Consider the following 11,859-nt stretch of genomic DNA (forward strand, 5'->3'; position numbering starts at 1 on the left):
ACTGGAGATTTTTGGAATCACTGAATCCAGAATTGGACCTCACTGAGTTTTGCTCAGTGTATCTAATAAACTACCAGCTGAGTGTGTATTCTAATTTCTTGATTTCTCTTTAGAAGCAGCAGCAGCATGTTTGTGTTCCTGTTGTGTGTTTATAATGTATAATGTAGTATATTTTTTGACCCACAAGGTGGCGGTGTATTCATGCTGCATCCCGCTAAGCTGGCTTGAGAAAGCCATGACATGTTTTCCAAACTATATATCCAACTGTGTAGCATTAAGAGTTGTTTGAATCACAGCTGGACACAGTGATACAACCATCTGTACAATGTAATGTAATCCAGAACAATAGTCCTGCAATTAGAGCACAGGAAATGTGCTTTTCCTTTTGTTGGGACTTTGTTAGAGCTGATTGAACCTCATTGTGGACAGAGCTGGATAGAATTAAGGTGTTGATGTTGTGTCTGCCCCCTGTAGAAACCAGATAGGTGATAACTTCTATATTCAGATTACAAACAGCACAAAAGAAACTCCCCACACTGAACAGTCCAAACTGTAAACAAGCAGCTTGCAACCCTGAAATTACATCTCCTTTATTTGCTGTTAAAGATTCGATTTGATCATGTGGATGATCTCAACTGCCTGAGGGGGCATTTTTTTTCTGCCTGTCGTCCTTATTCAGCGGTTTTCACGATGGTGTGTGTACGTGCATGTGTGCAGGGCAGGAGCTGGTGGAATGGGTGGAGTGAGTGGCATGTAAGGCACTAAACCAGGTCAGTGTCACTGTGTGATCTGATCCTACAGAGAGAATAATGCTCAGCAGAGGAATTTTACAATACAGTAACAGGGGATTACACACTGTATAACAGCCAGAGAGGGGCTGAGATAGTTGACACTTATCAAATATACAAAAAGGTGTGTGTTTCTGCATCTGTGTGTGAACATAAGCCAGGTTTCCAGTTTAGCCAGACCTACGCCTTGCATTTCTCACTGCATTTCTCAGGGGTCTTCACTTACTTTTCATTCTGTCCCTCCATTGTTTCTCTCTTCCTCCCGTTTCTCCCCACCCCGCCGGGCCGTCCTCAGGTGAAGCCAGCTTCTCACATCTCTCTGAATGCATTGTGTCCTCACTAAATGGAGTCACTGTGGAGACAGCAGGGTCCCTGTTTCCAGCCAACTAGCCACACCGGTTTGTGCTCCAGGTTTCACCAGTCAGGTCAGACGAAGACTTTAGGAGGTTGATGTCACTGTATGGAGATATGAGACCAAACACAGCTCTAAAATCTGTTTGTATACCAAAGTGCTGTACTTAAGGACAGTTTTAAACTACTTGTACTTCACTTGAGTATTTCCATTTTTCTTGTACTTTGAACTTATACCCAATTACCTTTCAGATGGATTGCTGTACTTTTTACTTCTCTACATTTGACAGCTATAGTTAATAAGTACTTTTCAGATTAAGATGATACATGTAAAACATACAGAATACCTAACACTACATTTAAATTCGTTCCACCATGACAACGTAACTAAATACATTTACTTAATGTATAATTGGTCAAATCTAAGTGCTAAGTATAAATGCACAATTTTTCTTTGAAAAATTAGGTTAAATTGGAGGTAAAATTCAATGGACAGCAGATGTTGATTTACTTTAACAACAAAAAATGAATGAAGTGTCTCAGCTTACAGCTGCTGTTTGCAAACCTGTGATGCTGCAGACAATGAACCGCATTTAAAATTTTGACACTGACTGGTTTAGTTTATGTGCACCACAGTTACTGTTTTCACTGCTCTGCAAGGTGTCAAGTTGCATCCTCCTCTTTGTTACAGTGGGATTGGCCACACCAACAGTGGTTCCGCCCCAACAAAGGGAGTCGTGGCTCTGCTGCCAAACACACCTGTGAAGTCTGGTCCAGTAAGGACAGTCACTCACAGCATCAGGGTCGAAACCTGACCGAGCAGCAGAAGAGAAGACCTACTGAAGGACTGGGCTCGATTTGTGAGTACTGTTATGTTCTTTCTCCTCTGTTCTTACTCATCAAAGAACCAGAAAATGTCAGTGAATGAAGTTTTCCATTTAACAAGGAAGCAGATTTACAGTTCACAGCTATTCTGACACAGAAATAGTCAGTAGTTAAGGGATGCACTGAAACTTATTGACAAGAACAGAACTAAAATGCTTCATATTTAACACTTTTTAACCATCATCAATCATCAGAGTTGTCAAACAGTCTCACCACAAGTCCCCTTAGGACAGCTGGAGGAGGATGGATTACTGACTGATGCGATGTCCATGTTGCCTTAAAAATTTTTTAAATGTTCATCCTTGTCAACTGTTTCTGAGGTTAAGAGTAAATCAAATGAATGCTTAAAAGTCTGTGATTTTGTCTTGCTCATTGACAAAGAACTCATACTTCTGGCCCTTCTCTGAATGTGTGAGCACCGGCTGAAGTAACATCAATCTTAATCTTCTGCAGAGGACACCATGGCCTCCACCCTCTCTGTGCGCAGCTACTCCATACGCCAGCCCTCCTTCTCCAGCATGTCTGTGAGGGACAGTGGACGCAGCATCCGCTCCAAGCCTTCCGTCTCACCTCTGTCCACTGTCAGCACCCTGTCTCTGTCCCGCTCCGTCTCAGTGGGCAACGGCCTCAACATGCTGGGCTCCAGCCTCTCCTTCAACGGCCTTGGTGTTGGCGCCAGTGAGAAGGAGACCATGCAGGGCCTGAACGACCGGCTTGCCAACTACCTGGACAAGGTGCGCTCGCTGGAGAGGTCCAACGCTGAACTGGAGCTGAAGATCAAACAGCTCATGTTGGACAGGGCTCCAAAAGGACATGACATCGAGGGGATGATGGCCCAGGCACATGCCATCGGGCAGGAGGTCAGTCTCCAGTTGATCAGATTTAAGAATTCACTCTCCCAGAGACTTTCTATCAGGAAGCATGTGATTACAGAGGCTGATATGGTTTAATAATTATCTTTTGTTGTAAATATTGTAAATAAGTTGATTTGTGAGATTCATACCTGGGTTGAATCAGATAGTCTGCATATAAACCCACTTGGTCACATGTAGAATATTATCTGATGAAGGTACAATGTTGAACAATGTTGAATTAATTGGTACACTAACATATATAAAAAAAAGACCTATCTCTGGTTCTCCATGCCACATCCTAACTAACTTTCCCCCCGCTCAGGTGAGAAAGAAGACGCTGGAGAATGCTCGTATCATGCTGGAGATTGATAATGCCAAGCTGGCAGCCGATGACTTCAGGGTCAAGTGAGTGTCACACAGAGGGTCCTTTCTTTTACTTGCCTGTGACTGTTCACATGCGAGCGCCAGACTGTAAAGCAATGTGAATAAATGACCTTTCTGTCAGGCTGCGAAATAAGAGCCCCATTCCCACGGTGCTCAGGCACCCACAGGAGGCAAACAGCCGCGTTGTCAGTTAGCGCAGGATGTGATAGATTGTGCAGGTCAGAGGGACATCGTCTGTTTCTGAGGAGCCCACAGTTGGCAAGGTGAAGCTGGCGGAAATATGGCAGAGTCAGGATACACCCACTGCTGCTGTTTTTCACAGCGTGTTGATGGTATGTTCTGTGGCCTGATGTGAAGGAGTGATACATCAGCTGACAGTGATTTATGGTATCAGCAGTAATGTGCATGTGTACCTTTACACGCAGATCAGTGCACAAACTTGCATGGTATTTTTCACTTGTGTGCATCCATTCTGGGATTTCACGCATTCTATGTTCGTCTGTGTGTTGAGTTTGAAAATCAAAGCGTTGCACATATCTGCTGCTGGCCTCCTTTCCTCTTATTTTAATGCTCCACTGTGGTCGTTCCGCAGATGGGAGGCAGAGGCCACCTTGTGCCAGTCGGTGGAGAGGGACTGTCAGGCTCTGAGGAGGGCAAAGTCTGACCACGACCAGATCATCGCCACTCTGCGAGGAGACCTGGACAGCCTGAAGGAGGAGCTCTACTTCCTCAAGAAGAATCACGACGAGGTGAGATCGCTGCCGAGGTAAAGGTCGCGTCCGACATGATAAATGAGTGTTTACCTGTATAAAACATGGACGTAGCACCCGTGACGTCACCCATTGGTTTTGGGGAGTCGGTTTTGTGACCAAACCATGGGCATTTGAGCTGCGCCATCTTGGATTTTAGTGGGAGTGTACTTTCCATATTTGCGGAGAGGCAGTTACTCAGCCGGGGTCAGCCGGCCGAGAACCCGGCCACTTAGCTCGGAGCAACCGAGCTAATCAGCTAGGCTAACAAGCTAAGCGGCAGCTACACACAGCTACATCCACCACACGACAGTCCCCGAGTCCGACCCGACTAGCTCGACCCCGTGTAACCGCAAAACACAGAATATAAAAGAGATCATAATGTTGCTGCTGTGTTTTAAACATGACTGTTTCAGATAGAGAGGTTTTAGGTGGAGCTGCAGGGTTTGGTGGTGTTGCCGGGGGGGGGGGTTTATTTCTGGCCTATTATTTAACTGAAACAATCATTTGTATTTCATATTCATTATTATTGTTGTTGTTGTCATTATTATTATTAATGATAACAATAAAAATAATGATAATAATAATATATTAAAATGTTTAATATTTAATATTTACCGGCTTTCACCGCTGCCTCCACCCACTATCCACTTACAGTTACAGCGGCACACAAACAACAGCAGCCGCTTACTGACGGAGCAGCCATGTCCATGCAATGTCGGACTTTTTTAACAGAAAAATGAGACGAAATAAAATTGTAGCCTAGTATTCCCACAATAAACAGACTCTGAGAGCACGGAACACACCGCAACGGCGTTCCTAACATTAGCTGCTGCGGTCCTCTATCTGTATCAGCAGCGACCATGAATCGGCAATTAAGTCATAAGACAGCGGCAAAATATGCTAATACATGCTAATTAGCGCAAACATGCAGGTAAAATAATGAGAAATTTACTTACCGAAAAAAAACTGCAACACAGACTCCTTCGCTACAACAAGCCATATTGTCACAAAAGCCTCCCCGAACATTGGCAAACGAACACGGACACTGCAGCCCCTACCTGGAGGTAGCCGGAGGCCTCTGGATGTAGCCGCCTAGCCCAGCCGATGCTTTAGCAAAAAGCTAACTGCCAGTACCTGTCTATGGGCTGTCACTCAACGTAACCACAACCTAATTTATGTAATTTTAAGCTTAAATAACACTAAAACGGTTGTGGTACAAAAAAATTCACCCACCCCACAGTGTTCACGGAGGTAGAAACTATCAATAGAGACCAAAAACAAAAAAATGTACCAGGCTGTAAATATGTTTTTGAGGCTGTGAGTCAACAGAGAATTGCTCACTTCTGGAGCCAGCCCCCAGCGGCAGCCGAGGAACTGCAGCTTTTTGAACGCGGAAGTGATCCTCACCGCTGAAACCTACAACTCCCCCCTTGGTGTTTACTCATCAAGATAATCGCTTTACAAGTTGTCAAGTGTAGTCTTGTTTAAAGGGAGCAGTGGGTTCTCCGACCTGCATGAACATTCCAGTGTTTTTTTTTTTTCTGTCAGCAACACAACTGAAACACGTTGACATGTACCAGCTCTGAGGCAGTTCGCTCATTCAGTCAGGCCAGATGGTTTAACAGTATTCAGAATCTGAAACATGATAATGTTAAGTGTATGGACACACCCTTTCTCTTTGTAGCCATGGTGCTTCCAGACAGCAAGATAACACCCATGTACACAACACAGGAGTATTTGAGCCCATCCACCCACCAGGATTGTGTGTGTTTAGACAGTCAGGTGTGGTGTCCAGGATGTTGCCTGAGCGTCGCAGGCACTGCCCTACTCCCTGCAGACTTGACTGAAAACAAAGCGGGTGTTTTTTTTTTTTGTTTTTTTTTATGCTGAGTTGAAAAAATGTAATCAGGAACAATTAAATATCACCACAGCATGGAGACATGAAATCAGGGACCCACTGTTTTGATAAAATTCATGAATTATAAATAGGAAATATGCCACCATTATCACTGTAAACTGTACACATACAATTTCAATTGGAAAGCCTGACAGATGTGGCATAGGTCACTGAGGGGAAGAGGGATTTAGGAAAAGGTCAAGTTAACAAAAATCATCTCAGCCATTGAAAACAGATCTTGTAAAATTGAATAGTGCTTGATCTTTTCCGTCTTTAAATTATTGCAGGAGATTAGCTCCCTCAAGGCACGTCTGGCCAACGAGCAGGTGAATGTGGAGGTGGATGCAGCTCAGGGTCCTGACCTGGGGGCCATAATGGCTGAGCTGAGGGTCCAGTATGAGGGCATCACCCGCAAGAACAAGGAGGAGGCAGAGGCCTGGTACCTGAAGAAGGTCAGACACTGCATGAATCAGTCCTCATTTTTCCAGTATTAAAACTTGTCATTTGCTTTTTTGCTGTATTATAGACTGTATACTGTACATTACGCTGTATATTAATTTGATGTGTGTCTACAGTTAGAAGCAGTGCAGTCGGAGGTCAAAGAAAGCAACGAGGCGTTGCGTTGTGCCCAAGGTGAGCTCAGTGAGAGACGACGCTTCCTGCAGGCTCTGGAGGTCGAGCTCGATAGTCTTCGCAAACAGGTACAGCTCTGCTTAAACACACTGGGACAGTCTGAACATGTGAACCCCCATAAGTAACAACCTATTTCTGTCTTATTATGATACCTCTCATTCGAATACAATCCCAATCCTTTTACCCTATGTTTAGGTTTGGCTTCTACCACTTCTACCACACATGAAAAGAGGTTTTCCATGTGAAGATTAGTATATTTTCACATTAAATCCATCTTCACTTCATCCCCTGCGTACATACACTGCACAGATGTTGGGCGTAACTATAGATAACAGCTGCTTTCTCTTGGCCAACAAAGAGCTACTATAGCGGTAAAGTGTACACAGCAATTTCATTATGCTCCAAAAATCAATCACTGTGACAAGACATAGACCCAGACAGAAAAGGTTTTGTCTGTGTATCCGCTACAAGTGAACACAGATCATTCAGCATACAAAGGTGTTCAGTGGAGGCAAATATAGCTCATGGATGTTTGCTCAGCCTGATATAGAGCACACAGTATTGAATGAAGAGATATTATGGCGCTGACAGTCTTTAGTATCTCTGGTGGAGCGGTGAGGGTTTATGAGTGGATGCACTCAACAGGTAAACATACAAAGAAATGCTGGGTGGTAGAAATGTACATCAAAGGTGTACTGATTGTCTGACAGAGGAGACACTTAATAGTACACCATGCTCTTTGTGAACAAAAAGGGGCCCCTGTGTAGTTTTCTTGTAAACAAACAAAAAGTATACACTGGAAATTGTGTGTAACTTTGAGGTCTAACAAATGTGCTGGGGGCCTTTCCTTCATCTTCCTGCATCAGTCATTTAAACTCAGCTCTTGATAACACACACTGCATTCTCTTTGTTAAAGAGATTATGCCCTCGGGATAGGGAAAGTGGAATAAAGTTGTGAATAAAGCATCACCCACAAAGACACAGTATTTTTCAGCATACTTGAGGCTGACAAACTTTTTCATGTAGTGTTTTAGGGTATTTGCTCATAAATGTTGTGGATGTGATTTGATGTCAGCAGTGACATTTCAAAATTAACTGTATTTTAGTGTATGAAACTGTATAAGATAACTTGCTATCTACTGTCACTGATTCTTGCCTGTATGTTCTGTTAACAGGTAGGTGTGTTGGAGGGAAACCTGGGAGAAACAGGGCACAAATACTCTGTGGAGATGGACCGTCTTCAGGCCACGCTGACCCAGCTGGAGGATGAGCTGTCTCAGCTGCGTTTGGACATGCAACGCAATAAGACTGATTACGAACAGCTGCTGCGCATTAAACAGAACTTGGAGATGGAAATCGCCACCTACAGGAGGCTGCTGGAAGGAGAGGAAATGTAAGTGAGGGCCAGGGATCCATCATCACCCATAACTACATGTATTGTACAACCATACGTTTTCAGAAATGTTCTTAAAAATGTATGTTTTTCTTTAAAGTGGCAGTGATGTGATAACAGTGTGACAATATAAAAGAGGTTATATGTTTTAGTTCACTCTCACCAGTCTCATGATGTTGCTTTCAGCTGTATTCAGAGGAAAAATCTCTAAAAACACACAAACAGAAACAGTTAGAGATTAGCAGGTGAAAGTAATGGAGCATTTAACCAGAGAAAGAGACAGATATTTCCCCTAGGAGCTGGATAAGAAACACATCTATGAGAGTGAAAATTGGACTTATGTTTACCAGGTGGTTGGAAACACAGCTGCAAATGAATGATAATGTTGCTGTTGGTTTTGACACACACAATGAACATGTCTTCTACTTGGTACTTGATTGCTTTCTTGGATTAAGCTGTCATCTTCTATTGTCCTACAGGGTGAAAGAAACACCACCACCTCCTAAAAGTAAGTTCAAGTTCTTTTATGTCTTTAATGTTATTAAGGACCAAACACAGCTTGCTACAACGAAACTGTATGAAGTCCACACTTGCAGGAGAACAGAAAACGCCTTGTTAATGGACCCAGAGCCCCAGACCACCATCACTGTTTGTCTTTAGTTGTATGTAATTTGATTAACTGTAAATTTGGTCAGGAATTTGCATCAACAATGGTATTTGTCAGTGCTGGTCCAGTAGAAAAGAAAGATCAATGTCATTCAGTATTTTTATATAACTAACCCTGGTTTAACTCTGTGTCACAGAAGACCCTGATGTAAGGACCAGGAAGATTGTAAAAGTTGTCACCCAGACCATGATCAACGGTAAAGTTGTAGATGAGTCCAGCGAGGTGGAGCAGATTGAAGAACGCAAAAAATGAGTGAAAGTGTGTGCATAGAAGGAGCAGTGATGTCTGTTAAACCCAAAGTGCCTGCTGACATGTTGCGCACTTGTTTTATATCTTCCCCATTCTGTCTTTAAGTTTTAAAGCTTGCCAAAAAATCTGATCTGAAGATGAAATTAAGGTTCAGGCAAAAATATGTTTGTCCTTTTCAGCAACATGATATATTTCTGTATATATGAACATTAAAATTGAAGATGAAACTCATAATCATGATATAATAGTCATAATAATAAATCTCAAATGAAATATTTTTAGATGGGTGTGCTGGGACTCAAGGTCCACTTTCTAGCTTTTTTTCCAGGGCTTTTAAACACATCTCACAGTCTTCCCCAGCAGATGCAGTTTGCTCAGTTGTCATCAAATCATGAAACATCTGGAAAATGCTAGTATGAGGACCTTTTCTGACAGAGGAGATTATTGGAAGGTTATAATAAATGTTAATTATTTGAAACTTGTCTTCACTTTAAACATATTTGTTCTAGAAAATGTCTTGATCTTGCAACAGTATCTACTGTATTTGCACAATAGTTTGGCTGTAAGAATTGTGATGGGAGCATTGTAACCTAGTTTTATGATAGAAATACACAAATCAACCAAAGCAGCTGTACAGGGTCAATAAAACACAGTGTTTGAACATAAGTGTCTCAGTCATTTCAGAGAGTTTTTAGCTCAAACAGAAACTGTGACTGATACTCAAGGTACAAACCGGAGGGAGAAACAAAGAAACAAACGATTCTGCACCAAGAGGGCAACTACAAAACCCACATACAGTATCAGGTAACAGTCTTTTGTTTGTGCGAGTCTCGTGTTTTGGTGCTTTTGTCTTGTGCACATCAGAGGCTGGCACACTGTGTTTCATATAGTTATTTATTTTTTCATTTACTACTTACACAGAACAAGCAATGTAATTATTAATGACAGACAGTTTATTATTGCCAAGAAAAACAGCTTTAAACTTGATCCTTGACATATTTTCACTAATTTTCCAAATGTGCCCCAGTCCGGCTCCCACCCCAATCATGTCCATACACTGCCCTGGTGCACATGTACATGCAGGAGTCAAAATGTTTGGACATAAAGTAAAAAATTTTAAAACAAATTTCAGATTTAGACAACGTGTGAAAACCGTGAACAACACAACAACCAATAAGGGTCAGAACAAAATCCTGCAGTGCTGTGAATAAAAGCTATTGTAATTGTCATTCTGGGTCTCTGTGATACAAGGCCGAATCAGATGTCACAGCAAGACGAAGACAATGAGCCTGCAGAAGCTAAAAATCGTGTCAAAGGTCTAATGTTCTCCACCTGAGACTTGTATAAAAGACCTTTAGGCGTCAACTTAGAGGAATATGATGATTTTTATGGTGAAACTCCAGAGTACATAGCTCCACACACATAGCTACAACATACAAAACAAAACAGAATAATTACATGTGACACTTGGAGGAAGTCAAATAAATCTTGAGCTTAAATTTAAAGTTTGTGAGAGAAAGAAAGATTGTGTTGCAGTATGATGTCATGAAATTAAATTCATTAACAAATGTGTTCAATTTAAATCACTTGGGTATTTTTTGAGTGATTCAATAATTACCTTAAAAAAATGTCTGTGTATATGTGTTTATAGTGTGTAAGCTTTTCAGTGTGCAAACTGTCTGTATCACCTTCCATTGGGGCTTGTTAGGTGCTCCTCAAGGTCTTCACTCCTGTGTGAAAGGTTTTACTATGAAGCAGTTAAAAATCACATTCCCAGACTCAGACGTCACTGATGATGACTAAGTTTGAAACGTTTTGACCTGACAAAGATCTAAGTGGAATTGACAGATTGTCCATATAATATATTTGTGGTTTGGAGTCAGTGCGAAGATGCTACTCCTTACATCACGTAACCCTTAAACAGCCATATTGTCAACATGGCAGCCTATTACTATTACTTTTTGTCACCTTGATGGGAAACTAGTAAAATCCAAACATAGATGTTTGTCACCAACCTTTAGGAGTCTGTCCCATGAGCTCATACACAAGATTTACAAGCACACTGAGTGGACAAAAGTTGTTTTGTGAAACCCAGAAAGAAGAACTGTGACACACTATAGCCATCCCCACCCAATTTTACAGAAACACAGTCTTCTTTCTGGCACTTAACAGTAATAACATCTTTGAGTTGCAATGTGTACCCCCTTTTCTGGAAAATCTAATGCAGAATTACCCATCATGAGGGCATTCAGTAACTTAAAACCATCTAAAATTTTGTGTTACTGTCTTATATCCTGCTCTTATCCCATATTTAGGATATGATAACCTGGAAAGGAACAGATTGACCTGCACATGCTGTCTTCACAGGTTCCACCATCACATCCACCATTCTCTACTGTATGTTGATATTGTAGAGAACAGTACCTCCCTGTGGTGAAATGTATGCAATGTCCTTTCAGGAAAAAAAAGTCATGAGGGTGTATATTTAATATAAAGTAATACGAATTCTCTGCTCCATTACTCCATGTGTATCTTAGTCTTTCCTTAATTCTCTGTCCTTACCTGATTGATTTGAAAAACCTAAAAAGGTTTCTTCTGTACCTTGTCAATCTATTTGGGAAATAGCGTGGTCATTATCTCGCAAACAGATCAAAGAGTTTACAGTATATTTTGATGTATTCATAGATCATATATTTTTATTAGATTTTTTTTTTTTACTCATACCCTCACACTGCCTCCCACAGGCTGAGCTTTAAAACAAAAATGTCAAATGGTCTGATGTAGAACTCCATCAAAGAATGCCTAAAGGATCAATCAAACTATTTGTCTATTTGTGAATATTTCTTTCATATAAAAATTGCTTTTTAAGAGTCAAAATGATCAAATAATCATAATTATCCAAAAAAAGAGTTCATTATCATGCTTTAAAAAAAGTCTCATGGTGGTTTACAGGTGGTATAAATAAACTGTCCAATCGCGCATGCGTGAAAGTGAAAGCTCAGAAAA

At 41.5% G+C, this 11,859-nt stretch overlaps 1 protein-coding gene across 1 annotated transcript; it reads left to right on the forward strand.

Annotated features, from left to right (window-relative positions):
- The first annotated feature begins 26 nt into the window (after positions 1 to 26).
- Positions 27 to 9,486, forward strand: krt1-c5 (keratin, type 1, gene c5). Its single transcript, XM_041042268.1, has 11 exons — positions 27 to 81; positions 1,084 to 1,213; positions 1,831 to 1,999; positions 2,478 to 2,884; positions 3,201 to 3,283; positions 3,855 to 4,011; positions 6,199 to 6,363; positions 6,487 to 6,612; positions 7,720 to 7,937; positions 8,417 to 8,445; positions 8,741 to 9,486. Exons 4-11 carry the CDS (start codon positions 2,486 to 2,488, stop codon positions 8,854 to 8,856), a joined length of 1,293 nt encoding a protein of 430 aa, XP_040898202.1. The 5' UTR covers positions 27 to 81; positions 1,084 to 1,213; positions 1,831 to 1,999; positions 2,478 to 2,485; the 3' UTR covers positions 8,857 to 9,486.
- Positions 9,487 to 11,859: the final 2,373 nt, after the last annotated feature.

This window comes from Toxotes jaculatrix, chromosome 7 (assembly GCF_017976425.1).
Source record: "Toxotes jaculatrix isolate fToxJac2 chromosome 7, fToxJac2.pri, whole genome shotgun sequence".
Taxonomy (NCBI): Eukaryota; Metazoa; Chordata; class Actinopteri; family Toxotidae; genus Toxotes; species Toxotes jaculatrix.

Bases quoted from the DNA above. Each gene is read 5' to 3' on its own strand.
- krt1-c5 (XM_041042268.1), top strand. From the start codon at position 2,486: ATGGCCTCCACCCTCTCTGTGCGCAGCTACTCCATACGCCAGCCCTCC. The intron at 4,012-6,198 runs GTGAGATCGCTG...AAATTATTGCAG, and splicing joins TCAAGAAGAATCACGACGAG to GAGATTAGCTCCCTCAAGGC. The intron at 6,613-7,719 runs GTACAGCTCTGC...TTCTGTTAACAG, and splicing joins TCGATAGTCTTCGCAAACAG to GTAGGTGTGTTGGAGGGAAA.